The sequence below is a fragment of the Engystomops pustulosus genome, chromosome 4 (genome assembly GCF_040894005.1).
Source record: "Engystomops pustulosus chromosome 4, aEngPut4.maternal, whole genome shotgun sequence".
Classification (NCBI taxonomy): Eukaryota; Metazoa; Chordata; class Amphibia; order Anura; family Leptodactylidae; genus Engystomops; species Engystomops pustulosus.
Genome location: NC_092414.1, coordinates 163,160,076 through 163,186,579, shown reverse-complemented (window position 1 = coordinate 163,186,579; position 26,504 = coordinate 163,160,076). Strand labels below are relative to the sequence as shown.

Genomic DNA, 26,504 nt, shown 5'->3' with positions numbered 1-26,504 from the left:
GAAAACACATGGCTACTCATTCTAAAATATAAAAGCTACTTTATTTCAAGATTCTCCTTTGTCCATTCACTGGAATTGAAACAAATTCCATACCTTTAAAAAGATAAAAAGGAAATTATATTAAAAAAAACAAATGACCTTTTTCATAAATAACATAAACTAATACATACCGTATATTCCGGCGTATAAGACGACCTGGTGTATAAGACGACCCCCCTACTTTCCTGTTTAAAATATAGAGTTTAAGATATATTCGCTGTATAAGACTACCCCTTTTCCAAGGCATACAAAACACCGGTAAAAATTTTTTAAAAAACTGATTTGAATTTAACATGGTCCTTTTTTTAATTTAAATTCTTATGACATGCAGGTATATAGCAGGAAAACTGTCGCTCATAAACATAAGGCATACAACAACAACATTACCATTACAGCACAGCCCCCAGTAGTATACAGCACTGCCCCCAGTAGTATACAGCACAGCCCCCAGTAGTATACAGCACTGCCCCCAGTAGTATACAGCACAGCCCCCAGTAGTATACAGCACAGCCCCCAGTAGTATACAGCACAGCCCCCAGTAGTATACAGCACAGCCCCCAGTAGTATACAGCACAGCCCAGCCCAGCATTAAAAAAAAAATAAACTTATATACTCACCCTCCGGTGGCCCCGATGTGCTGCGCTGCTCCCCCGATGTCCGCGCGGCTCGTCTCCAGTGTTCCGCGCCGTCTTCTTTCTTCTGCTGGGCGCCGCCATTGATCTTCCCCGGCAGGCGCCTAGTATGACGTCATACTAGGCGCCGCCCCGGGGAAAAACATGGCAACGCCCAGCAGAAGAAAGAAGACTGCGCGGAAGACTGAAGACGAGCCGCGCAGACATCGGGGCCACCGGAGGGTGAGTATGCGCCCATGCGCCGCTATCTTTTTGAGGCTGCCAGCAGCTTTGCCGGCAGCCGTCGCTGTGAAAGCACCCGCGATCGGTGCGAGCAATATGCAGCAAAGACTTACCGGCTATGGAGAGGGCTCAGCCCGTGAGCCCTCTCCATGCAGCGCGATCCGACCGCCGCCGTGAATACACGGCGGGCGGTCGGGATTACCGGTGTATAAGACGACCCCAGACAAGACAGAAGATTTTTCTGTCTTCAAAAGTCGTCTTATACGCCGGAATATACGGTAAATCAAAAAATCCTCGGTCTCATAAGGTGTCCCCATGTCATAAAATGTCTAAACTGTTAAAATATAGAAATATTTATCCTAAATAAATCTTTGGGGAAATAATTCAAAGACTGAAAGACTGTCTGGAGCTAAAAAAAATATTATTAATACTAGATTGTTATCAGGTATGTTTTATGGCAAATCATGTGCAAGATTCCACATTGAAATTCTTAGGAAAATACCCATGTGGAATAAAGGAAGCCCTGCAGAAATTTGGTGTCAGTGTCTATCAAAAAAATCAGGTGATGGCTCGAGCACAACTGCAGGTATATGGGCATGTAAGAAGGAGGGATGGAACATATTACCCGGGTAGATGTAGAGCCTTGCGTAAAACTTTAAAAACTTTCCTGACATATCCTTACAACGAAGGGTAGGAAGGTTCTTATGGTATGCTTATACAAAAGGTTATGTCCTTCTGTTCTACCCCTGGAAGACAGAGGAGGAGTTAACATTGGCAGCATCCATTGATTGACCATTGCTGATGTTCAGGTTGTTTCACTCTGGGAGGTCCCCACTGATGTAACTGGTCATATAATGTTACATCACTGGGGACCTCCCAGAGGCTACTCTTCTTTAGAGGCTGGGGATGGATGCAATACATCTGCTTTGGTCCCCCATTGGCTTTTATGGCCTTCACTGAACATATGCATTTTTCCATCCAGTGTTTCCTGCTGGATGTAGCGTAAATTGTGATGTCTATGGATATGTTATAAGTGTAAAGGCAAGGACTTTTTATGGTGTGGACGCTAAAGGCATCTAAAAATGTGATATGAATATAGCGTTTCTGTTATTGTGTTTTTATAGATTGCTTCTACTCCCTGTGTTGATGAGATCGAAGTTATTATAGGAATATCTATCTCATTCTATGGGTGAGACTAAACTAAAAAAAAAAATATAGGTTTTACCAGGTTTTTGTGGTAAATTTAGGGGCCTCGGCTTGTACTTGGGTCGGCTTATACTCGAGTATATACGGTACCTAATGTAAAACACAAAATCATTGCCCTGCCCTTTTTGATAGCTCTTTCACTTTCATACCAGACACTTTCTTAATCTGTGCGTATAGTTTAGTAAAAGTGACTCTAAGAACCCCTTCCCTCACATTATAGAGAACATAAAAGAAGTGCAGAGTATGGGAATTATTTGCTTTCCTTAAGTCTCCTCTTAGAGACCCTTTGGTTCAAAAGCAAGTATTAGTATTATTTAATTAATTATTTCTAGCCTGGGACTCATCTTGCCAGTCAGGGCATGTAAGCTTTGGTCAGAGTTGCACATCTTTCTGTATCTGAACAGAGGTTTTTCGAATAAGCAAAACTCTGTATTTAGCACCAGGCTTTACAAATCCATTGCATTTTAGAGTGGTCCTTAAAGGAAATCTACTATCCACAAAATCCATAATGATAAACCAGGACCACTTACTCATAGATCCATGCGCTGCAAATCTGGTAAACTACTTATATGTTCTATCTATGGCTTCATTCCTTCTTAAATCAACTTTTAAAATTATTCTAATCAGCCTAAAGGGCACAAAGGGAGGATATTACGTTCCATGCTGTAGCTTCACTGGCTGCTACCTGGTGTGAGAGCACTTTCTCCATCCCAGTGTGGGAGATTACATCAGGCAGAAGGAGGGGGAATGATGAAGGAGCAGGGGGAAGGGTGACAGTGTAACAGCCTGTTAAGTAACAGCATAGAGTAGCCCTGGTTACACTCCCCAGAGCCCTTTTCAGGCTCACCAGCATAATTCTAAAAGTTTATATTAGAAGGCAGGAGGCCATGGATAACAACTGTATCCAGATTACCACAGTCACTGTGCCAGGATCTATGAGTAAGTGCATCTGGTGTAATTTTTCTGGCTCCCCAATGTCCCCTTAGAGAATGGTGTACACATTGGCAAAGAGTTTTTCTAGTAAAACTGGCTTTTTCTGAAAAACAGTTATATCGGAGTCTACCTTTCTGCATGCAGCGCTGTGTCTGTAGTTCAATAGGAGTGGCCATTGAGGAGTGGTTTCCCCCCAATCCTCTGGAAACTGCTCCATCATGCATCGATTTCAAATTATTAAAAAACTCCCATGTCCCCCATATCTCCTCGCCCTGTCACTTTCCCCCTCGGGTCGTCATACATGTCTGTCCCACTTCTCATTGGCCACTCCCATGGGACTAGGGACATAGTTCTGCATACAGAAAGGTAAACTTTAATGTAACTTATCTTTTCTTTTGGAAAAAGCCAGTTTTACTTTTTAAAAAACTCTTTCGCAATGTGTACATTATTCTCTATGGGCATATGGAGAAGCCAGAAAAAGGGCTCCTGATGACAGGTTCCCTTTTAGGAATTTTGACCGGTATCAACCATGGGTAGCTCCTAGCAGTGTGAATATGTCCCTGGTATAGCATTGGGACAGTGGTCGGAAGTGAGTGAGTCAAAGTAAGTACTATTTTTTTTTATGCAGTCCACCACTGGCCACCTCATTTTGTTACTTAGTCTTGGACAATTCCTGCAGGTTAGATTCGGTTGATATGATATTTTTTAGCTTATTTAAGACTCATTGGGGCAGATTTATCAAGCAGTCTGAAAGTCAGAATATTTCCAGTTGCCCATGGCAACCAATCACAGCTCAGCTTTCATTTCACCAGTGCTCATGAATATTTTAAAGGGGAGCTGTGATTGGTTGCCATGGGCAATTGGAAATATTCTGACTTTCAGACTGCTTGATAAATCTGCCCCATTATATCATGTGCCTCAGATATATCGGAGCTTTATGTTTCAATAGTTGAGTACCGTGGCGGCTGACTGCACATACAGTATGTTGTTTTTTATTTCCTGATGAAATTTTTTGTAAACTATTGAATGTACTGTGCCTGGAATTCATGTAGTTCATAATATTTGTTGCAGTTGCAACTGTCATTCCATAGTTTTCATTACAAATGTGCACTACAAGAAAAGAAAGCCGTACTGTGACTGGTTATTCTGGTCAACAAAGGCGGTTTTCTTTTAAAAAGATGATCAGTTCAATGTATATGGACATAGTTTACTAACTGGCTGTTATGACTTTGCCCGCAAACAATTTTATTGTACAAGTGCTATACAAGTCTACATCGGAAAAAAACTGATTGCCTTTTGCGCTACGCACTCGTCCGATGTTTTGCACGGTCCAACTATGCAATCCTATACAAGAAAATCGCAACATGCATACTGTGATACGAGTGGTGGGTGTAGCTCGCCTCTTGAACCTTGAAACCAATGGCTGCATGTCAAAAAACTGACATGCATTTGTTGCTGGAAAAAAAATGACAGAGTAGCTCACGGCTTGGAAAATCAGATATAAAAATCACACAACTTGGATGACACTAGAACTATAAAAATGGATAGTTGGATAGCACTAGTCAGATCAAAGTCCAATTTTGCACTTGTTTGTGGGCAACTTACCTTAGAATAATTAGACATAATAGATGTGCCTTATAGTTTCTCTTTCCACAGTATCCAAAAATTTTGACACACAAAAATGAGATAATGGCAGTAAAATAATCTGTTTAGGTTTCTTAAGTTGCATTGGTTTTGAATACTTTATCATTTTAGCATGGAATGCAAGAATCCTCCATCTAACGCTTTACACATTTCCAGATGCTTCGTCACTTGTTTATTTTGCTTTTCTTTTTGACCCTTCTTTCCATCTTGCCATCCTCACGCTTCTCTTTTTCCTTGTCGCTTGTTGTGGGCCACTTTTCCTCTAGAATGCCTGGAAGACCACGAGGTCGCCCAGCTGCTGCGTCGCTTTTCCTCTGACTACCCTCAGTCTCGGAACGTCTGTCTGGATGGGGCCATGGCCCACCACCTGCACCAATGCTCCTATCATCTCCGTCTCTTCAAGAACTGGCTGATATCGGGCCAGGACGATTTGGAGTGCCTCTACGGTACTGCACGCTTGCCGCTGTGCCTTCAGCTATGGGGGCAGAGACAGTTCAGCTGCTTTATGGAATGCAAAGTGCGCTGAGAAATATTCAGATGGCGTACCAGAAAGCAAGCATATCAATGTCTGTTTGGTCATTAACCTACCTTTTATTACCCCATTGTTTTTTCCAGTGGTTTGCTTCCTGTGCATTTTGTCTTGCATTGAGTCATATTATCACGTCTCAAGTTCCAAGTATGCACTTGAGAGCTTTGCTTGGTTGCTGTGTTTGTAACAAAACATTAAGACTAGCATTTATTTTACATTTAACAACTTAAATGTGAAATACAAGTTTGCAAACTAAAATAAAATGAGAACCATGTATTAAGGTGAGCGCAGTAAAAAAGTGGAACGGTTTTATGAAAGTAACCAATTGCATTTCAGCTGACATCACAATGAGAAATAAATAATCTGATATTAAAGGAAAGCTACCAATTGGAAATGGTTGTTCTGACCCACACTAACCTGCACATAAGTGGAGCTGAGCTTATTCAGGCACATATAATCCATCCGTTTCGTTATAACTATAGATTCTTATATGTGCTAATAGCCCACTCAGCGCTTCTCTGTACGTCACAGTGCTTGGGCATTAGCATACTAGGGCAGGCATGCAGAGTGCCGTCCCCGCCTCCCCCCTGAGATGGTACGCTCAGCCACCCTGCAAGCCAGTCGCTAGACTTCGGCAGTCTCCTCGCCTAAGTATTGCGATAGTACGCTTAGCAGCCATGTGAGTCGGCGATGCACATGCCCTAATGCTCCTGAGGGCTCGGTGACGTCACCGGCTCTCAGGACAGAGGAAGGGAGGCGGGGAGGGCACTCTGCATGCCTGCCCTATTATGCGAATGCCCAAGCACTGCGACATACAGAGAAGCGTGAGTGGGTTATTAGCAAAGATAAGAATCTATAGTTATAACGAAACGGATGGATTATATGTTTAACCAAAATAGGTGCCTGCATCAGCTCAGCTCCACTTATGTGCAGGCTAGTGTGGGTCAGAACTACCATTTCCAAATGGTAGGTTTCCTTTAAACTCTTCCACTTGTAGACTGCATTCACTTTTATATATGAGGCCTGGTTTTTAGGTGGAATAGTGGTGACAAATAGATTAAGGAAAAGGTTGTACTGTTATGAGTAAAAAAAATATACACATTGTACAATTAAAAAAAAAAAAAAACCTAGCAAAAAATGATAAAAATATCCCGTACCTCATAATTCTCTTATCCCACTGGGCCCTATGTGACATTAACCTAGAGAAAGAATTACTTATGCGTTACAAGTAAGTAAAATACAGAGAGGTTGCCAATAGATGGTTTATAAATTTAAGAATATACTTCTATATCAGGCCGTTTTCTCATCAGGAGACCCCGTTGCTGAATCCCTCAAGGACAAAAAAAAAGTCTGGCAAATGGATACAATTACTGAGTCTTCAATGACAGAACTATAACTACTAGCTGGGGGACACAATGATTGTTCCTTTAATCTCGTTATATATTTCTACTTTATGTCCTTGTGTATACAACCTGTGCGGACAGACACACAAAGTGTATTAACTGTAGACGCTTTATTTTGCTAATAGTAACTGTAGACGCTGTATTCACTGTGTTGTCCCTGACAGGCAGAAGTGATCAATCGCTGCACCATTTCCCAGCTGCTGTGTATGAGTCATCCAGCTCAGGTTGAATAGTCCTGGACAGTTCAGGAAGCTCCAAGTACTGCTTCTAGCTGCACCCAGCTTTCCCAAGGTCCTGAATTTTATAATAGTTTTTTTTAACAAAATTACTCAGTTCAGGGATTAAACAAGATATATTTCTGCATCAGTGTACAGCATTCTCAAGGTATGTTTGGTTCACAATGCATGAAAACAAATGTTAGATTTCCTTTAAGGACACTTGCCATCAAGTAAGCTCAGTCAGGGAAAACTCTCCCTATACTGAAGGATTTTCTCACACCAAACCTCGTATCACTAGACTAAACCGATATTCTTAGTTCAGTCCAGTGATACGAGGCTCATTCTGAAAAATCCCTCCAGTGTACTCATTGGAGTGCAAGCAGCCCAAAACAGGGGATGCTCACTGATACATTTGTGCTATTTTGATAATAGTCAACTATGACATTTAGGAAGGACTCATATAAAACATGGAATATGAACCTGTGTGCTTTATTTACAAGAAAGAAATGATGACTGTTTAAATCAACTATTATAACACGGCAAAAATGTGTATTGGGTTCTCAGGTGCCAATGATTGTTTCCCCCTTATAGATAAAGAAATTTAATCTAGAAATTGAGTAATATTAGATTTTTATATATTGACAGATATCAGCAATGTTATCTTATGCCACTACATACTTAGGACATCAAGTATAAACAGATGCTGTAAGAACAGCTACTTATCAGTCAGAACTAATAAGTTGTTATCTCTATGCCAAACAAGGGGGAGATTTATCAAGGTTTGTACTGACGTAATACCAGGAACTATTTGCCTCCTTACAACAAGTCTACATCGAGTGGGCTTGGAGGAGTGTCAAGTTGGGCGAGATAGACTGTGGAGTAGCCCATTCCTGGCGTAGGTCAGAGCGCAATTCTACACGAGGCAGGACCTGGCACAGAATTGTCCAGCCACGTGGTGGCTCTCGTACATATTGTGAGGCCAGAGCCTCTTGATTTATCCGAAGGGTCGGGGATAACGTCAGTGCTGGCGCTGACACTTTTAGGGGCTTTATGGGATATTGACAGTCTATCCTAAGGATTGTTCATAAATATCAGACTGGTAGAAGTCTGAGTCTTGATTGTTAAAAAGGATATAACTGTTGATAAGTAATTTTATCCTTAGCTTTCTGTGTGCTTCTACTCCTACTCCCTTGGGTTAGACTACTAAAGTCTAAAAGGGAGGCAGTTATATAAAAACATTTCCCAGCCACAGACGAGTTTAAGTAGATTTTGCATGTGTTTTAATCTAGGTGAAGTACTTAAAAGTACTTACTTTCTTATGTTTGCATTCAGTCCCAGGTTTTTAAAAAATAATGCATTCAAAAACTGTTCTAAAAGTGAATTTGAATGAGATATTGAGTAAACAATCTGAAATGAACTGTTGTGCTGCATGCATACATGCTTTATGTGTATATAAAAGAGTTACAGTCCAAAAAAAATGGGACCTATTTATAGAAAATTGGGGCATATTTCGTAAAAAAATAATTTATAATTTATTTATTAGTGGTTTTTGATGGTTTTTAGACACGTTTACAATTTGTGTGGCATACTTGAAAGAAAAAGGTGTGGCCGAGACAGTCTTGGGCTACCTGCACACAAACTAAACTATAAACTATGAATGAGCCATGAAAACCAGTTCTAACTTGGTCTCTACTTTGTAACTTATTGGGCTGTAGGCACTGATCTATTAAAATATATTGCATTTAGTGCAGCTGTGGGCCTTGCCCCATTATATTACATGTGCTGTCAACAATTTGGATGCATCATCATATGACTGAAACAAGAAGTCTGTTACATTTATGTAATTAAGTTGTGTTTGATCAAAAACAAGATCTATCAGCAATAGTTGTCAATTGGAACAATAGGAAATAGTATGTCTGAGAAACATGATGGTTTTTATAGTACTTTTTAGGAATGTCTTCATGTGGGAAAGGAATATGTATAAGGCCCCTTTCACACAAAGTATGAGGGACTGATATCCGGCTGCACAGTTTGCAGCCAGATATCGGTCCACACAGAAGCCATTGGCCACCGGCCACGGTACAGTGACCACCACGGTACTGTGTCACCGCACCAGCCACAGGAAAAAGATAGAGCATGCTGTATCTTTTCTGGCGTGTACTACCGGGCACCATGCCTCGCTATGGAGAGGGGAGTGGTGAGCAGCACTCGCTGTTCCTCCCTCCGGCGCACGGCTTTATGCACGCCCGGGCCACAGACAAGGATAAGGGTTAGCTTCTGGAGAGAACTGTTTTAAATTTAAGATATAAATTTTATTTTTGAACCTTGTTGTACTGTTTGGGAGAAAGCTAAATATGGACACACACCTCAAGAATCTGTTAGATGAAGGCATTTTCACAGCTTTTAGAATTTTTCCTTTTTCTAAATCTCTGCATGACAGGAAGAGTTCCTCTTAGTTTTCCCTTAGGACTATACTTACTTCAGACATAAAGTACTTTATGCCAAAGATACTGTTTATGTATGACACCTGTTTATTAGCATGCATGATGCCTATTTCTCTCCATGGTGTCCAAAGCTTAGTCCAGTATATAATAGGAGTTTTTGTAAGTTCTACTTTAGAAGGATGAGAAGCGTAACTATATTCTGACTTGTTGGTTCATGGTATTAGTGCATAAATTATTTTGCAGCTTTAAGTAGTTAAACCATAGCTAAACATTTGAAGAAATATGTTTCCAAAATGAATAGAGTTGGGGATATTAGTAAACTGGGAAAGTACTTGATTTAAGGAAAGCAACCCTAGTACCTTTTTCTGCTTCTTTCTCCTGCAGTGAGCATTGTATCTAAAAGCCTTCTGAGGTCCCTCCACTTTAGGGCACATTCACATGGCCGTCTGCGGGGACGTACATGCGGCCGCAAATTTGCGGCCGCATGTACGTCCCCATAGACGGCAATAGCGGCGCGGCGCAGATGCGGTGCCACACATGTGTGGCACCGATCCGGCCCGCCAACCGCAAAAAAATAGAGCATGCTCTATCTTTTGGCGTGTGTGTGCGGCCGTGCGCCGCTATTCTCTATGGAGGGAGGAGGGGCTGCCTCCTCCTCCTCTCCAGCACACGGCGGTATGGCCGCACGGCGGGCATACCGCTGTGTGAATGTACCCTTAGACAGTTCAGGAGGCTAAAGATTAAGATTCCAGGGACTGTCTATAGAGTTAACTCATTAGACGCTTTATTTGCTTCTTTTTGTCTTTGAGCAGTCGGCCATGTATGGGACAGAAAGCTTAAAGCTGAATTATTCAAACTGCTTAAATAAGAGAGAACAGAAGAGTAAAAAGAATAGAGTAACAGATTTATATAAAGTATTATCATCTGCACTTTTGTTTTATTCAATTTTGTTGAACGTTTGATTACCCTTTAAAGAATGTAAGTTACAGATGGAGCACACTTTAAAGGGAACCTGTCACAAAGGTTTGTTTAGGTCAAATATGTTTTTAAAAAAATGTATATGTAATATGGTGTTTGAAATAAAGTATGTGAAACTTTACCTGGCTCCCTGCCTGTTGCTTCAGCTGAGTCCTGGAGAGGAAATTTTCAAAAGACTTCTGTCTGCTCTGTAATATATTCACTGCTCTCCCTCCCCCTCTCTTTTTCTCTCTCTCGCTCATCCTCTCCTAGCGCAGAGATCCCAGAGGTAGAGCAGTGAACTGACACGTCATCAGGATCAGGGAGAGGAAGGAGCCAGGAGAGCAGTAAATATATTACAGACGGAAGTTGTCATATGAAATTTTCTTCTCCTTACCCGGCTGAACCATCTGGCAGGGAGCCAGGTGAAGTTTCACATACTTTATTTAAAACACAGTATGACACTGATGTCCCCTGATAAATATTTCACTCTGGTGACAGGTTCCCTTTAATATGAGTTTCCACAATTTGATAGTTTCCTGAAGCCTGATATCTCTTCTCCAAACAGTGTTATCATTCATGACTTAGATGTAGAGTATGCATTTACATAAACATGCTATAAAAATGTTTATATAAACTCTATACCCTATAAACATGGCATGGCACAATGTTCTAATGCAGTATAGCTAGTTGATACAGGGTTCCTTGCAGTGTTCTCCATCACAAAATGTTCATACAATAAGTATAAATTTGTGTAGGCAGTTGCTTCTATATGTATGAAATTTGTTGCTTTGGGGGCCTGTGATGTTAATATGCAGAATTGTTAAAATTTGTAGTTCTTTTTGTTGCTATTACAGGGTTTGAGGGATGCTCAATGGTTCCTACCATCTACCCTCTGGAGACTCTCCACAATGCACTGTCTCTCAAACAAGTCAGCGAGTTCTTAACAAACATATGTAAACATTTTGCTGAGACTCATTCGAGAAGATCATCAGGTAAGTACATTTATTAGATGACTATTATTGGACAGATGTTTTTCCCTTTATCTGTGTCACAGCTACATCTAGTAATCTCTACGATTTTCTTTACTGAATTAGTTGGATGTGACTCCATGATGAACCGCCATTCTGCTGGAGATGTTTACCTGCCCCATAGGATTCTTTCGTCTTCATCACTTCCTTTACGGCACCGCTCAGAACGGCCCCCGTGGTGTACGTACATTTTGTGTATATATTACTTTATTTAGATTCTGTGCATTTGTGAGCTTTAAAAATCTTGGTATATCTCACTATAGATTCAGTTTGCTGTTATCCTGTTTTGTGGTGTACAGCGGAGCATTCCCTTACTCCTTTCCTTGTCATTTGGAATGGTTTCCTTTATTTGACAAATGGTCCTAGTGACCCGAAACAAGTTAAAAGGGCTACATTTACTCCTGCAATCTATTCATAAACATTATATTATTTAATAATTAGAAACAGTATTGTTCCCGTAATTCAATTTTATTTTGTTATTAGCAGCCCATCAGTGCCGGAAAAAAAGTTGTTGGTTCTCGTTAGATTATTTTTAACGAGTATCTGTCATTTAATAAAACTTCTAATGCGTAAAGGTTTTATAGAAACCAGAACGGAGGTCACACACACTTATAGATGGGTGGTGCACATATAGGATTCTTCATCCAGCTTAGTAGAGTACAAAGACAAAGCACACACCAGACGTTCTTCCGATTTTCTCTTATTTTGTTCAAGCGTGGAATAACATTTGGCCTTCGCTGAACAAACTTAGTTACATAATCATGTATAATAATAATTTGCAGATCAGAAGATTATAACGTTAAATTTGTATGCAAGTCAGAACTGTATACTTTTTAATTGTAACTCCAGACAGACTTTTTTTTTTTTTTGGTCTCTGTGACAATTGGATTTTAAAAACTTGGGTTGTCATAAGAATCAGGATTAATAATAAACCTTAATTGCAGGCACATCTGATAACTATTACAGCTGTTTATTGTAGTCTAGGGCTAAAGTATAGTTAATTACCAACATCCAGAGGTCCGTTTGTAACTCGTCTGTAAGTCAGGTGTTCTTAAGTCGGGTACCGCCTGCAAAAGGAATGATAAAAGAAAGGTGGGTACTGTATGGCATTTAAGGTTATATGTGATATATGTAATGAAGTCTGTATGGTGAAGGACACATGTTATATATCACGTTTGAATAAAATAAGTAAAAAGTGCAAGCAACTTTGGTGTGTGCCGTGTCTTCATACTCTACTAAGGTTTCATAGAAAGACTTACAGTTGGTAAAAAGAAAGGGTGGATGTGGTTGGCTTTATTTAGGCTGTGAGACATTTTACCAGAATTTTAGCTTTTTTTTTCTTTGGCCACTCTTTGGGCACCTAGAAACCTCTTACTGTCCCACTTTCCCAAAGTTGGGGCTTTGTGAATATGCGGCCCTTGGCTTTGACCTCATTTATCATACATGGCAGGAAATTGGCGATATATGACGATGAATTCCACACAATCTAAAAATTAGAGCCATACCCCTAATATATGAGAATATATAAGAGGCACAAGTTATTTATTCTGTATTAACATAGCTGCAATTATTTTGTCCACATGCCTATACTGTATATTTAACATGTCTGAATCATATACTATACGTGTATTTCAGGTTATACTTTCTGATTCAGTAGTTAGTTTAGTTAATGAATAATATGGATAAATAACACTAAATTTACAAATACCCTGTATTGTTATTAACAGATAGTAGCGGTCCATCTAGCACAGTGTCGAGTGCGGGGCCTTCATCTCCAACCACTATAGACCTTTCAGCACGATTCAACTTTAATGAAAAGGCACTGACTGAGGAGCAGGGAAGAAAGCTGAACCTTGAAAGTGAGGACACAAGCAGTTCGCTAGACAATGGTCATAACACACCTCCTGCTGAAGAGCCTGCAAGCAGTGACCCAGTGTGTCTGTCTCCATTGCATCTGTGTGACCTGCCCGCAGCATCACAGCCATGCATGGAAGATGAGACCCGTCTAGAACCAGAACCACCAGCTGAAGACTTGCTTCCAAATGAAGATGCTACGGAGGAGACCACATGGAGCATGGACTCTGCTGATGAAATACAGCGGCAGTCAGGGCTCAGTGAGCAGCTGTTAACCGAGCTATCCATACATGGGCAGGAAACCTCACTTTAGATGATAGATTTATGACATTTCTCAGACTCAATGTGGCTCAAGCTCTGGAGTTGGCTTATGGCCAGTGTCACAAGTAGAATAACTGATTTAATACATTTATGAAAAACATTTTTATTGTTTTATTGGGTCAGTTAATTAAATATGTGCCTAGGATGCCCACAAAGGACTTAGTGAATGTGTTTGAAGAACAAGTGTCAGAATATTTGGCTACAGTGAACTGATGATAGATCTATAAGGGAGTAAGATTCTGCTGGCTTTCACCTACTACTGGAAAACTAGCCTTCAACCACTGAATTACCAACCTATGCTCCCATGTATTTGACTGCTACTAAACAAATTACACCCTGTACTTATGGACTGCTTGCAAAGTTTACCGTTCGGTGAAACCCTTTTTAGTTGTACTTGCATTGCACATCCGAAATGTGTGCTGCCTAATGTACCTGGAACTTTTTCCTCCTAATTCCTTTTAGTGAATTTTGGACTTTTGTACACCATTAGTACCAGTAAAAATGGCACCAGATAAGCTGACAAGTGCGATCATTGTGGAAGAATACCCGTAGACCTCGAGCGACACCTGAGATTTGCAGGTCATTGAGAAGATGTTTGGCGATGAAACTTTAATACCTTTGTAGAGAATGAGGAGAAAGCATTTCTTTATTTTTCTATACATCTATCTTCATTAGTATTCTCCTGATGTTGACCTGTCCATATCTCACCGTCATGGAAGATTAACGGAATTCTTGATTTTTAAAGGGATATTAATTACCGCTTTTAAACTACTGAACATGGATGTGCTGGTTTCTATTAATACTGGGTAAATGGTATTGTACTCTGTTACATACAATACTCTGATTCTGTTGTTTTAAACACTCACTAGCATTAACAGCCTTCAAGTTGGAATTCATTTCCTAACTTTCGGGGGTCAGTACCTTGAAGAATTTGTCACTGTTCTGATAAGATACCTGCACTGAGCTATTACATTGTACACCATTTGCACTCTTTAAGCTCTTGCAGTATGACTGAATGTGCCAGAGAGATGTTAAAGAGATATTTATGTCTAAGACTTCTATAGTACATCTAAATACACTTCCGCAACCAATGCGTGTCTCTAGAACATGTGTTCTTTAGCCCCCATTTACCTGGCCACACTTGTCGAACTTGACTCATGGCATAGGAGGTCAGGGCACTCCAGTTCTGAAGACAAGTATGAGTCCCAGAGGTGGGGACAACATTTAGAAGACGTTTATGGCAGATCCTATGGGCATGCCAAATATTGAAGACAGGAATATCCCTTTAGATGAATATGTTTAACATTTGTTTTTAGGATCTTTAATCCAATGACTGAATTAAATTTTGCTCTGTCTACTTTGGTAGACTCTTTACTGCCAGGTGTCCCTGTTTTGGACACTGAGAGATTTATATTAGAGCAGCTAGAACAGTTATGGTTTTCTATTTTGTATATTGAATGGACTTTACAGGGTGCATTTTAGACCTGAAGAATACTTGAAAATCACTACTGGGCAAGACCGATTTCTTGCATTTGGTTCACAGTCCACTTTTTGAACAAAAATTAAGGTGCCAAAATAATGTAACAATAATCATCGATTTCTGTTTTGTGATATATAACTAGGAAAAGTTATCATGAAAAATAAAGGAAAACCTTCAGTGGAATGTAATCTGGAACCTTAATAATGGAGAAACTTACCCAGCTACTAGAATGCATCCTGTGCTGGTATACCAGACTGTAGATTATGGCTGCCGGTTTTAATGTACCAAAATGATAGTTAAATAAACATATAGGTACCTATTTTATAATGCTTTTTAATGCATTTGTTCTTTTTTTTATTTACATTTTTGAGACACAGTTTAAAAAAAGGTAATTTATTGTAAAACATATATATTATATATAATATATACATTAATTATCAACAAAACAAATAAGAATATAACATTTTAATAAAACCGGAAGTCGTAATTGGAAAAAGGTTTATTGTATTGGAGGTTGAAGAGAAAATGCTATTTTATATAAATAGATAAATTAGAATTGAATAAATCTATATTATATATAAAAGTTTATGTAAAAGGCATTGTCCTGTGTGCTTCTCCATGTTACCACTGTGCGTATTACAGGAAGTTTGTGTCCTCTGTGTATGTGATCTGTAGGTGTTACGTATACATATGCTAGACCCTCGGCTTTGTGCGCAATGTAGATTTATTTTGGTGCGTCGTCACTTTATGTTGTGATTATCTTGTTTTGCTGCAATGTGTATAAGTTATACAGGACATGGGTTTTCTGTGCTGATTTCTTTACTGCTGTAACCGTATACAATAGGCTTCTTTATCTGAGTGGATATACAATGGAAGGAAACAAGGGAATACATCTTGTGCCGTCCTCATGTGATCACTTGTGTTTTATATTACATTTATATTATGTTTTTTAAAAAAAAAACATTTGGTTGAAGATTTAAGGGAACTCAAGCATTGCAGATGGACAGAGGTACTAACATTTTCAGGTTTAAGCTTTTACTTTGTGCAAGCGCTTGAATAATAACAATGGCGTCTGTGCTATATAACACATGAGAAAATTTTGCAGACACGTCAGCTGATATGTCATCCCGGAGTATGATGAAAATAAAAGGGAAACAATTCCTACATCTGGGTACTTTAATTGTAACATTGGAACGTAGGATAGGATAGGATAACATCTGCACAGCCCGTGGATAGGGACCCGTATGTCGGCCCGGTCCTACTGACTGCACACCTCGCACAGGACAGAAATCTGTTAGAAAATATGATGCAAGGAATTCCCGTCTGCCTGCTGGACTACAGCCTGGGCATTGTAACGGTTAATATATTGTAGACACTGAAGTTTGGCCTGTAGACAGGAAATCCTTGCATCATATTTTGGTATAATGCAAGGACTGCCTTTCTTTACAAGGACCAGCATACGTTCGCCTAAAGCTGCATTTACCCCTCTCTGGCCTCTTCCTGTGTCTCTCCTGACACCACAGGAAACACGAGGAGCCAGCCAATCAGTGGATGTAGCAGTAATCCAGCGCAGCCTGTGATTGGCTGATTGGTCTCCCCTGGTTTTTCCTGTGGTCTCAGGAGGGGGTTGCTGTAAGGAAGTACACTTTTATTTTGTGACGGGTCTCCAGCAGTTTCTTTATACTTCTAAAAACCCTTTAATGGTATATTTTCAAGAAAAGAGTTGGCAACCTCAAAGTGCCCATTGGTGGATTTATATCTGAGATACAGCAATCACACTGCTTTTGTATCATTCAGGTTTAATTAACCTAAAGTTAAATTCGGTATAACTATGTATAAGCTTACATACTGTACTGACTTGCAAACAGTAGGCATGTCTAAGCTGAGCACAATATTCAGGTTGTCTTTTAAAGGAAATCTACCATCAAAATTAGGCAAGATAAACCAGGGACACTTCGGGTACATTCACACAGACCTATGCCTGCCCTGCCATAGATGTGTGGGCATACGGTGACGAGCTAGAGAAGAGGAGGAATGAGCACTCCCCCTTTCTATAGAAAACAGCACTGCGTGGCCACACAAACGGGGAAAGATGGAGCATGCTGGGGCACTGTACCGCTGCCGGGCCACCATTGTCGTCTATGGGGACGTATATCCTATACATTTCCCAGATGGTCCTGCAAATGAGGCCTTGCTCATAGATCAGGGCACTGTGACTGTGGTCATTTTCTTATATTTGTTATCCAAGGTCTCCTTCCTTCTAAAAATGCCAATGAGTGAGAAGGGCTCTGGGGTGTAACCAGAGCCCCTTTATGCTGCAGACTGCGTTCCGTCAGCACTAGCCCTGTACCTCTACCTGATGTTATTCCACAGAGTGGGAGGGTAAAATGTACTCTTGCACATTGTAACAGCAAGGAGGGGCTCTAGTAACATCCCTAAAAAGATTATTACCAAAGTCAAGGTGCCTGGATCTATAAGTAAATGCTCCTGGATTTTCATTTTAACAAAGGGCTAAAGTCATTGTCTTGACTTCTTGATCATCCCATAAATTGTTGTCCTCTGTAGTTTAGGGTGATATGTTTTCTTTAGGAAGTCTATAGACTTCAGAGAATTGAGTTCATTGAACAATATGAAGGATTAAGGGCTGTGCTGGATGTGAGCGGATTGTGGAATATTTACTGCCCTTGATCATATGTGTTTTATAGAGTCCAGGGCCTTTCAGGGGATTTTTAAGGCCTTTGTATAAAGCTAAAATTTATTTAATTCCTTTAAATTAGTTATTGTTTTCATTTTTTAGGCAAAATATTTTTGTTTTGTTTTTTTGCATATTTTGCATATTCCTTTTTATAACTGAATCTAATTCTGAAATCTTGAAGTCTTTACGTTGCCAACGGAGCCTCATAATAAGATGGCCCTTCCTGTTCTATTAAGATCACTTTCAGTAGTCATCACGGTATCCTCCCAGTTAGGATTATATTGAGAGATACCACCACTGGATCACACCACTGACAACACATTGACCTCATGCACTCACATGCAGTCACCAATAGTTACCAGCTTCCTATGTCAATGTGGCTGCTGTTCATTATAGAATAGCAGCTCAGGCAATATGGCTGCTCCGTGATCATCTACAAGCTGAAAATAAAGATGGATACCAAGTGCAGCAGATTGTGTATAAATGTGGATTGAAGCCATGCAATCTACTTATATTGTGTTTTAATGTATGACTTTTTGGAGTCGTCTGCTTGCTGTCATTGAATGAAGCTTTCATTAATCACAATGAGAGGCTAATTATCTGCTGTAGTACAGCACACAGTCTGCAGGAGATGTTGCTGTTTTTCATAATAGATAAAAGTTAACAAGATGTTAATGAGAACTATTTTAATTGAGAAGTAATTATATGTTATTATAAAATATAGAATTTAAAGGGGCTGTGCAAGATCGGAAAACCTTGTGTGTTTTCTTCCAGAAAAAGCACTACCAATGTCTATAGGCTGGTTTTGCAGCTTTGTTACATGGAAGTCTATGGTGCTGAGCTGCAATACCAGACATAACCTGTGAAGAGCAATGGCGCTGTTTTTTTTTTTAAACTATTACCACTTTAAGATCTGTTCTGTTTGGAGCCATATTTAACAACCTTCCACACCTTGGAGTATTGCTTGCTTTTACCTTGAGTTTATTAACTTTATGGGTTAATCTGTTATTTTATCAGATGGCAACCTAATATAATGTACCTAATGAATTGCCTGTTATACCCAAAAATACAAAGTATGTGTAATATGTGTAGGTGGCAATGCAGTTGAACCACTTGCAGATTTACTATTGCCATATCTTTGTATAATTGTTTGGGGCTTTTTCCCCCATATGTTGACTTATTTAAGGGTCTGGGGCAGTCTATAGAGAGAGTGTCTATGGCACATTATATTTGAATATGTTTCTGAATGACGTCCTACTGAAAGGCTGAGGAGTTTCTGTCCTTGATTGTGTAAAACCACTTGTCGGTTCATTGTATCTCATTGTTCTATGTGTATGGTACGGTATTCTTGCTTAAAAAAATGAAAAAATACTACCATCCTATGGTAACTGTAGAAAAGTCCACCAATGGCTTTCTGTTGCATTGCAGCACTCCTGTGTTAAAGCAATAAAGTTGTGTTAAAAATGGTTACCATTTACTTTGACTCATCCTTTAGCAGGCTTGTAATTGTGGTGTAACAAAAGTGGAATGAACCTTTTCTATGTGACCGAGCTATACAAACCTGCACATAGTGTTGAGTACACACCCTGAAGGTTTGAGCATAGCTCCCAACCTTCGCGGATTCGACAGACAGTCCCGGTCTGCAGTCGCTGTCCCACCATCCCGGAAAGTTGGGAGAGTGTTCCAGGCTGTTCCTCTCCCGCCTCCAGTCATATCCCAGGAGAAGAGAAAGTGACTGTTGAAGGAAAAAAACGAAATAAGGTAACAGATGGTGACAATAAGAGGATGCTGGAGGATATGGGGCCAAAGGAGTAGGCTGGAGGGCAGAACGAGGCTGAAGAAAATAATGATGCTACTTTATTCCTCCCAAAAAACTGGGGGAAAAAAACTTGCAAATGCTGCTCCCGATTAATACATCACAGTTAACAACACAACAAATACACATACAACAGACAACATGTATATATTACCTAAAATACATTAAATGTTCAGAGTGAAAGCATGACACAGGAGGATGCAGCAGGACAGGAGGAGACTGGAGGATAGGGGGAGGCTGGAAGACGGGGCTACAGGGGGAGGATGGAGGAAAGGAGGCCACAATATGAGGGAGGATGAAGGACAAGAGGCCACTTTATGAGGAGGATGGAGGAAAAGAGGCTACTTTATGAGGAGGATGGTGGGAAGGAGGACAGGAGGCCACAATATGAAGAGGATAGAGGAGAACAGAAAGCTACAATATGAGAGGGGTAGAGAACAGGGGCCACAAGATGTGAGGAGGGGTGGAGATAGTACAGATAGTATTATGTATAAGTTTGGGGAGATAAATAAAAGTTAAAAACCAAATGTAGAGGGAGGATAAAATTGAAGAGGTTTTATATGTTTCCGAGTTGCATTAGGGGATATTATTCGGGTCAATAGAGGAGTGGGTCACAGTAAGGGGGCATTGTATACTATGCTTAAGGTCAATGTTAAACTATGCTTGGGGTGGGTAAAAAGGGGAGTGGTTTTGAAAAAAGGGGGAGAGACAAAAATACAAAGTGGTTGGAAATAACAGCAAAAATCATTCCAGAAAAGTGGAGTAGTAGTGGAAGCCGCTAACCAGAAGAACTCGGTGAGTACTGTTATCCCCCTATGTCCCTATCAAGTCCTCTTGCGGCCATGTGCAATAAGGCCTGCTCTCTGTTCCCTGCAGTTATGTGCACCAGGCCTCTCCTCTGCAGTCATGTGCACCAGGCCTGTCCCCTGCAGTCATGTGCACCAGGCCTGTCCCCTGCAGTCATGTGCACCAGACGTGTCCCCTGCAGTCATGTGCAGCCCCCACATTCCTGGCAGTCATGTGCACCAGGCCTGTCCCCTGCAGTCATTTGCAGCACGCACATTCCCTATAGCCACGTGTATTTGGTGTGACCCGTGTGCAAATAATGGATTTCAGGGTAAGTGAGAAAAGTCGCAAAAAGGGAAAAGTGCCAGCGGGCAGATAACAAAAAAATATATGTATACAAAATATCTACACTTTATGGATAGTCTTGGACGTTGGATCGTAAGTATTTTTGTTTAGTTTTGCAAAAATTTTAAAATTAAGTGTAACTGTCATTTCAAAAAACTTTTGATATGTTGTGGGGCAGGTAATTTTATAGGGGCTTTCCCATTTGGGCATTCACATTTAAATAAATTCATTTTCCATATGTAAACATTTTTTTCAATTGGATGTTAATAAAAAAAATGTTACTGTGTGAAGATAATTTCTCATAAATGTAGCCATGTTGTCCCTTAGAAACGAGATAGCTTCCTCGGATACGACCACCTCACATTTTGGCAGCAGTGGCCAAACATGCTGTATTGAGTCCTGCCTGACCACATGGCTTCAGAAATCATTATCACAGGACGGCTATGGGACCTGCATTAACTCCCGGACATGTCATATACAGAAACCTTTTGTTTCTTTGTGATATCATTCCAGCAGCGGTGGTCGTATCCAGGAACACAGTCTTGTTTCTAAGGGACCATATGACTACATTTATGAGAAATCAACTTCACACAGGTAAAAATTTTTTAATAACACCTAATTGAAGAAATGTTTATGTATGGCAGATAAATTAAACTAAATGTGAATGCCCAGACGAGAATACCCCTTTAAGCTCTTTTGCAATTGAATTAGTTAACCGAATCTTGCTCCTTCCTCTTGTATTCTTCAGCCTTCCCCCTGTTGTCAGGGACTCCTTGGATAGCTGTTGCTAGGCACATTCTGGTTTCACTTTAGTGTTTTATTATTGTTAGCCACGCTTTATCAGTGGAATCCAGCCGCCAATATTTTAGTTGGTCAAGGATTATTGCCGTGTTTGTCTTTTAAGTCGGGTAGACCTAGTCCTCCTTTTTTTAAATTCTTTGTCATAGTGGAGAATGTTGCCAAAGTAATTTTTGAAGCTTTGTGTTATGCACTCTGAGGAATGTGTCTGTTAGGCTACATTCCCACACATGTATGGGGGACGTATATATACGGCTAACGTATGTACGGCCGATATATGTCCCCCATACACTTCTATGGGCTCACGGCACCGCACCCTTGCCCTTAGAAAGATAGGACATGTCCTATCTTTCTACATGATACGGTGCCGTGTGCTGTATAGTCCAACGGAGAGGTGCGGGGGTGAGCCGTGCTCATCCCCTGCTACTCTCCGCAGCGCCGATGTATGCCCGCCGTTATATGGTACGGCGGGCATACATCGTGTGCATGTAGCCTTAATGGGAACTTTCCCATTGTAAAGACATTTTGGGATTATAACCATTTTGAATGAGGCTATGCGGCCAGACAGGCTCAGTTGGTGTCTGGAATATTTTATATAAAGTGTATTGATTGTATTAGTCACAGGTGCAAAGTTGGTTTGGTATAATTTCTTGGATGGATATGTTAGTTGGATCCCTAAGTGGGTTATATTTTGTTTTTGTGAGTCTAGATTATATTTCTGTTTACTGGGAGGATTTGTGACTTGTTGATATTTACTTTGTAGTTTGAGATTTTCTCGTTCTCTCTAAGGGTCTCAAATAGGTGGAGAAGGGATTTTTTTGACTTTGTCAAGGATTAAGATATGTGAAAAGTGCTATCTTATGTTCTATTTTTCCTATACTGACTCCTGTGTGGGATTGTTCCTAATTGTTTCCGCAAAGGGTTCTATTGAGAATGTAAAAAAATATTGGGGAAAGGGGGCATTCCTGTCTTGTTCCATTAGTATTGTTAGTTTTGGGGAGTAATTGTTATTGTTTGTGTAGACATAGGCAGCTGGGTTGGCATATAGTGCTTTGATTGCGGAAGGTATTGGGACTATTTTTCCCTAGTATGTTATGGTATGGAAGACGTAGTTTCAGTTGACCTTAGTGAATGCTTTTTCAGCGTCGATTTTGAGAAATGTATATTATGAACTTCACAATGTTGGAGTCTGAGGAATGTGTCTGTTAGGCTACATTCCCACACATGTATGGGGGACGTATATATACGGCTAACGTATGTACGGCCGATATATGTCCCCCATACGTTTCTATGGGCTCACGGCACCGCACCCTTGCCCTTAGAAAGATAGGACATGTCCTATCTTTCTACATGATACGGTGCCGTGTGCTGTATAGTCCAACGGAGAGGTGCGGGGGTGAGCCGTGCTCATCCCCTGCTACTCTCCGCAGCGCCGATGTATGCCCGCCGTTATATGGTACGGCGGGCATACATCGTGTGCATGTAGCCTTAATGGGAACTTTCCCATTGTAAAGACATTTTGGGATTATAACCATTTTGAATGAGGCTATGCGGCCAGACAGGCTCAGTTGGTGTCTGGAATATTTTATATAAAGTGTATTGATTGTATTAGTCACAGGTGCAAAGTTGGTTTGGTATAATTTCTTGGATGGATATGTTAGTTGGATCCCTAAGTGGGTTATATTTTGTTTTTGTGAGTCTAGATTATATTTCTGTTTACTGGGAGGATTTGTGACTTGTTGATATTTACTTTGTAGTTTGAGATTTTCTCGTTCTCTCTAAGGGTCTCAAATAGGTGGAGAAGGGATTTTTTTGACTTTGTCAAGGATTAAGATATGTGAAAAGTGCTATCTTATGTTCTATTTTTCCTATACTGACTCCTGTGTGGGATTGTTCCTAATTGTTTCCGCAAAGGGTTCTATTGAGAATGTAAAAAAATATTGGGGAAAGGGGGCATTCCTGTCTTGTTCCATTAGTATTGTTAGTTTTGGGGAGTAATTGTTATTGTTTGTGTAGACATAGGCAGCTGGGTTGGCATATAGTGCTTTGATTGCGGAAGGTATTGGGACTATTTTTCCCTAGTATGTTATGGTATGGAAGACGTAGTTTCAGTTGACCTTAGTGAATGCTTTTTCAGCGTCGATTTTGAGAAATGTATATTATGAACTTCACAATGTTGGAGTAAGTTTTGAAGTCTTATAGTGTTATCTGGTCACTGTCTTTTGGAGACAAATCCTACTTGGTCGTTTTTAATGGGGGAGAATAATGGTGTTGATGAGAATATGTTTCAATTAGAGATGAGCGAGCACTAAAATGCTCGGGTACTCGTTATTCGAGACGAAATTTTCCCGATGCTCGAGTGCTCGTTTCGAGTAACGAGCCCCATTGAAGTCAATGGGAGACTCGAGCATTTTTCAAGGGGACCAAGGCTCTGCACAGGGAAGCTTGGCCAAACACCTGGGAACCTCAGAAAAGGATGGAAACACCACGGAAATGGACAGGAAACAGCAGGGGCAGCATGCATGGATGCCTCTGAGGCTGCTTAAATGCACCATTATGCCAAAATTATGGGCAACAGCATGGCCATGACAGAGTGACAGAATGAAGCTAGATAGCATCTAAAACATCCAATAATTGACCCTGACACTATAGGGGACGGCATGCAGAGGCAGCGGCAGCAGCGGAAGGCTAGAGAGTGGCATGGCGACATACCCTAAATGGACTCAGGCTTCAAACCAATGGGTAGCAGAGAGGAACCAAAGGAGGTGAGCAAGAAGCGCTCAAATAATATCGGTACATGATAAAAGTTTGCCAGTATATTTTGTGGATTACACAGCAGGGTGGCGACAAAGTTAACATGGAAGCCATGAAAACAATCCAAAATTCTGCCTGACACAGCTCGTTTGATAAGGGGACCATGTATGGAGGCAGTGAACTAGTAGTAGATTAAAGGTGCTGCAGTTAAAACTATGTTAGTTGTTTCTTGGCATGGAGCTGGCGCTCCGCTGCCAGGCGAGCTTTCGCCAATCCAAGCCCTTGTCTCTAGGCTACTCCCCAAACAGCACTTCTAAGAACCTTTTGTATAAGATCAAGTGTAGTAGCGTTCTTATAAGTTTAGGATATGGCGGGTGAGGGGAATGTAAACAGATGCGCAAGAAGCGCTGAAATAATATCCGTAAATGGTAAAAGTTTGCCAGTATATTTTGTGGATTACACAGCAGGGTGGCGACAAAGTTAACAAGTTTGTTGTGGAAGCCATGAAAACAACCCAAAATTCTGCCTGACACAGCACGTTTGATAAGGCGGGCATGTATGGAGGCAGTGAACTAGTAGTAGATTAAAGGTGCTGCAGTTAAAACTATGTTAGTTGGTTCTTGGCATGGAGCTGGCGCTCCGCTGCCAGGCGAGCTTTCGCCAATCCAAGCCCCTGTCTCTAGGCTACTCCCAAAACAGCACTTCTAAGAACCTTTTGTATAAGATCAAGTGTAGTAGCGTTCTTATAAGTTTGGGATATGGCGGGTGAGGGGAATGTAAACAGATGCGCAAGAAGCGCTGAAATAATATCCGTAAATGGTAAAAGTTTGCCAGTGTATTTTGTGGATAACACAGAAGGGTGGCGACAAAGTTAACAACTTTGATGTGGAATCCATGAAAACAACCCAAATTTCGGCCTGACAAACCTCGTTTGATAAAGGGACGATGTATGGAGGCAGCTATATGGACGACTTTTGGAGGTAGCAATGGAGACAACGTGTGGAGGCTGCTATGGAGACAATTCAATTTGGATAGTGCCTGTATGTGGCAGTCCAAAAAATTTTTCAAACCAGAGGAGCAGGTAGGTGGCCCTCCAGAAAAATGGAATAGATTGAGTGCCTGTATGTGGCAGTCCAAAAAAGTTTTTAAACCAGAGGAGCAGGTAGGTGGCCCTCCAGAAAAATGGAATAGATTGAGTGCCTGTATGTGGCAGTCCAAAAAAGTTTTTAAACCAGAGGAGCAGGTAGGTGGCCCTCCAGAAAAATGGAATAGATTGAGTGCCTGTATGTGGCAGTCCAAAAAAGTTTTTAAACCAGAGGAGCAGGTAGGTGGCCCTCCAGAAAAATGGAATAGATTGAGTGCCTGTATGTGGCAGTCCAAAAAAGTTTTTAAACCAGAGGAGCAGGTAGGTGGCCCTCCAGAAAAATGGAATAGATTGAGTGCCTGTATGTGGCAGTCCAAAAAAGTTTTTAAACCAGAGGAGCAGGTAGGTGGCCCTCCAGAAAAATGGAATAGATTGAGTGCCTGTATGTGGCAGTCCAAAAAAGTTTTTAAACCAGAAGAGCAGGTAGGTGGCCCTCCAGAAAAATGGAATAGATTGAGTGCCTGTATGTGGCACTCCCAAAAATTGTTTAAAACAGAGGACCGGGTCGGTGGCCCTCCAGAAAAATTAAATGCATAAAGTACTATAGGTAGAGCCAGTGGGCCCTGTCAAAAAATAGCCAGTTTCCTCTGCTTTACTGTACAAAGAGCAGGAGAAGGAGGAAAATGAGGAGGAGGAGGAGGAGTGGATAAATTATTCAGGTTGAGCTTCCTTCACCTGCTGGAGATTGGAAATTAGGAGAAATCCATGCTTTATTCATCTTGATAAGCGTCAGCCTGTCAGCGCTGTCAGTCGACAGGCGTGTACGCTTATCGGTGATGATGCCACCAGCTGCACTGAAAACCCGCTCGGACAAGACGCTAGCGGCAGGGCAGGCAAGAACCTCCAAGGCGTACAGCGCCAGTTCGTGCCACATGTCCAGCTTTGAAACCCAGTAGTTGTAGGGAGCTGTGTGATCATTTAGCCTTGTAAAGCGTACCCTTGCCAGTGCTGGACAAGCTGCCTGCTCGCCTACTCTCTCTCGCTACTTGTCCCGCAGAACTACGCACTCTGCCGCTAGCGCTGTCAGAAGGGAAATACTGTTTCAGCTTGTGCACCAGGGCCTGCTGGTATTCATGCATTCTCACACTCCTTTCCTCTCCAGGGATGAGAGTGGAAAGATTTTGCTTGTACTGTGGGTCCAGGAGAGTGAACACCCAGTAATCAGTGCTGGAATAAATTCTTTGAACGCGAGGGTCACGGGATAGGCAGCCTAGCATGAAATCTGCCATATGCGCCAGAGTACCAACGCGTAA

The 26,504-nt window shown here is 41.0% G+C and overlaps 1 protein-coding gene across 15 annotated transcripts in view; it reads left to right on the top strand.

The window, feature by feature from the left end:
- Window positions 1-19,078, top strand: part of PPIP5K1 (diphosphoinositol pentakisphosphate kinase 1) — a 116,304-nt gene extending 97,226 nt beyond the window's left edge. For 7 of the 15 annotated variants that reach the window (XM_072148380.1, XM_072148376.1, XM_072148378.1 and 4 more), the window contains 4 exons: window positions 4,943-5,122; window positions 11,085-11,222; window positions 11,325-11,438; window positions 12,986-19,078. In XM_072148380.1, the coding sequence (XP_072004481.1) occupies window positions 4,943-5,122; window positions 11,085-11,222; window positions 11,325-11,438; window positions 12,986-13,425 (872 nt within the window). In that variant the 3' untranslated portion in view covers window positions 13,426-19,078. Of the gene's footprint in view, window positions 1-4,942; window positions 5,123-11,084; window positions 11,223-11,324; window positions 11,439-12,985 lie in introns of those variants that run through there. The other 8 variants (XM_072148386.1, XM_072148385.1, XM_072148382.1 and 5 more) reach the window with 2 other exon arrangements.
- Window positions 19,079-26,504: the final 7,426 nt, after the last annotated feature.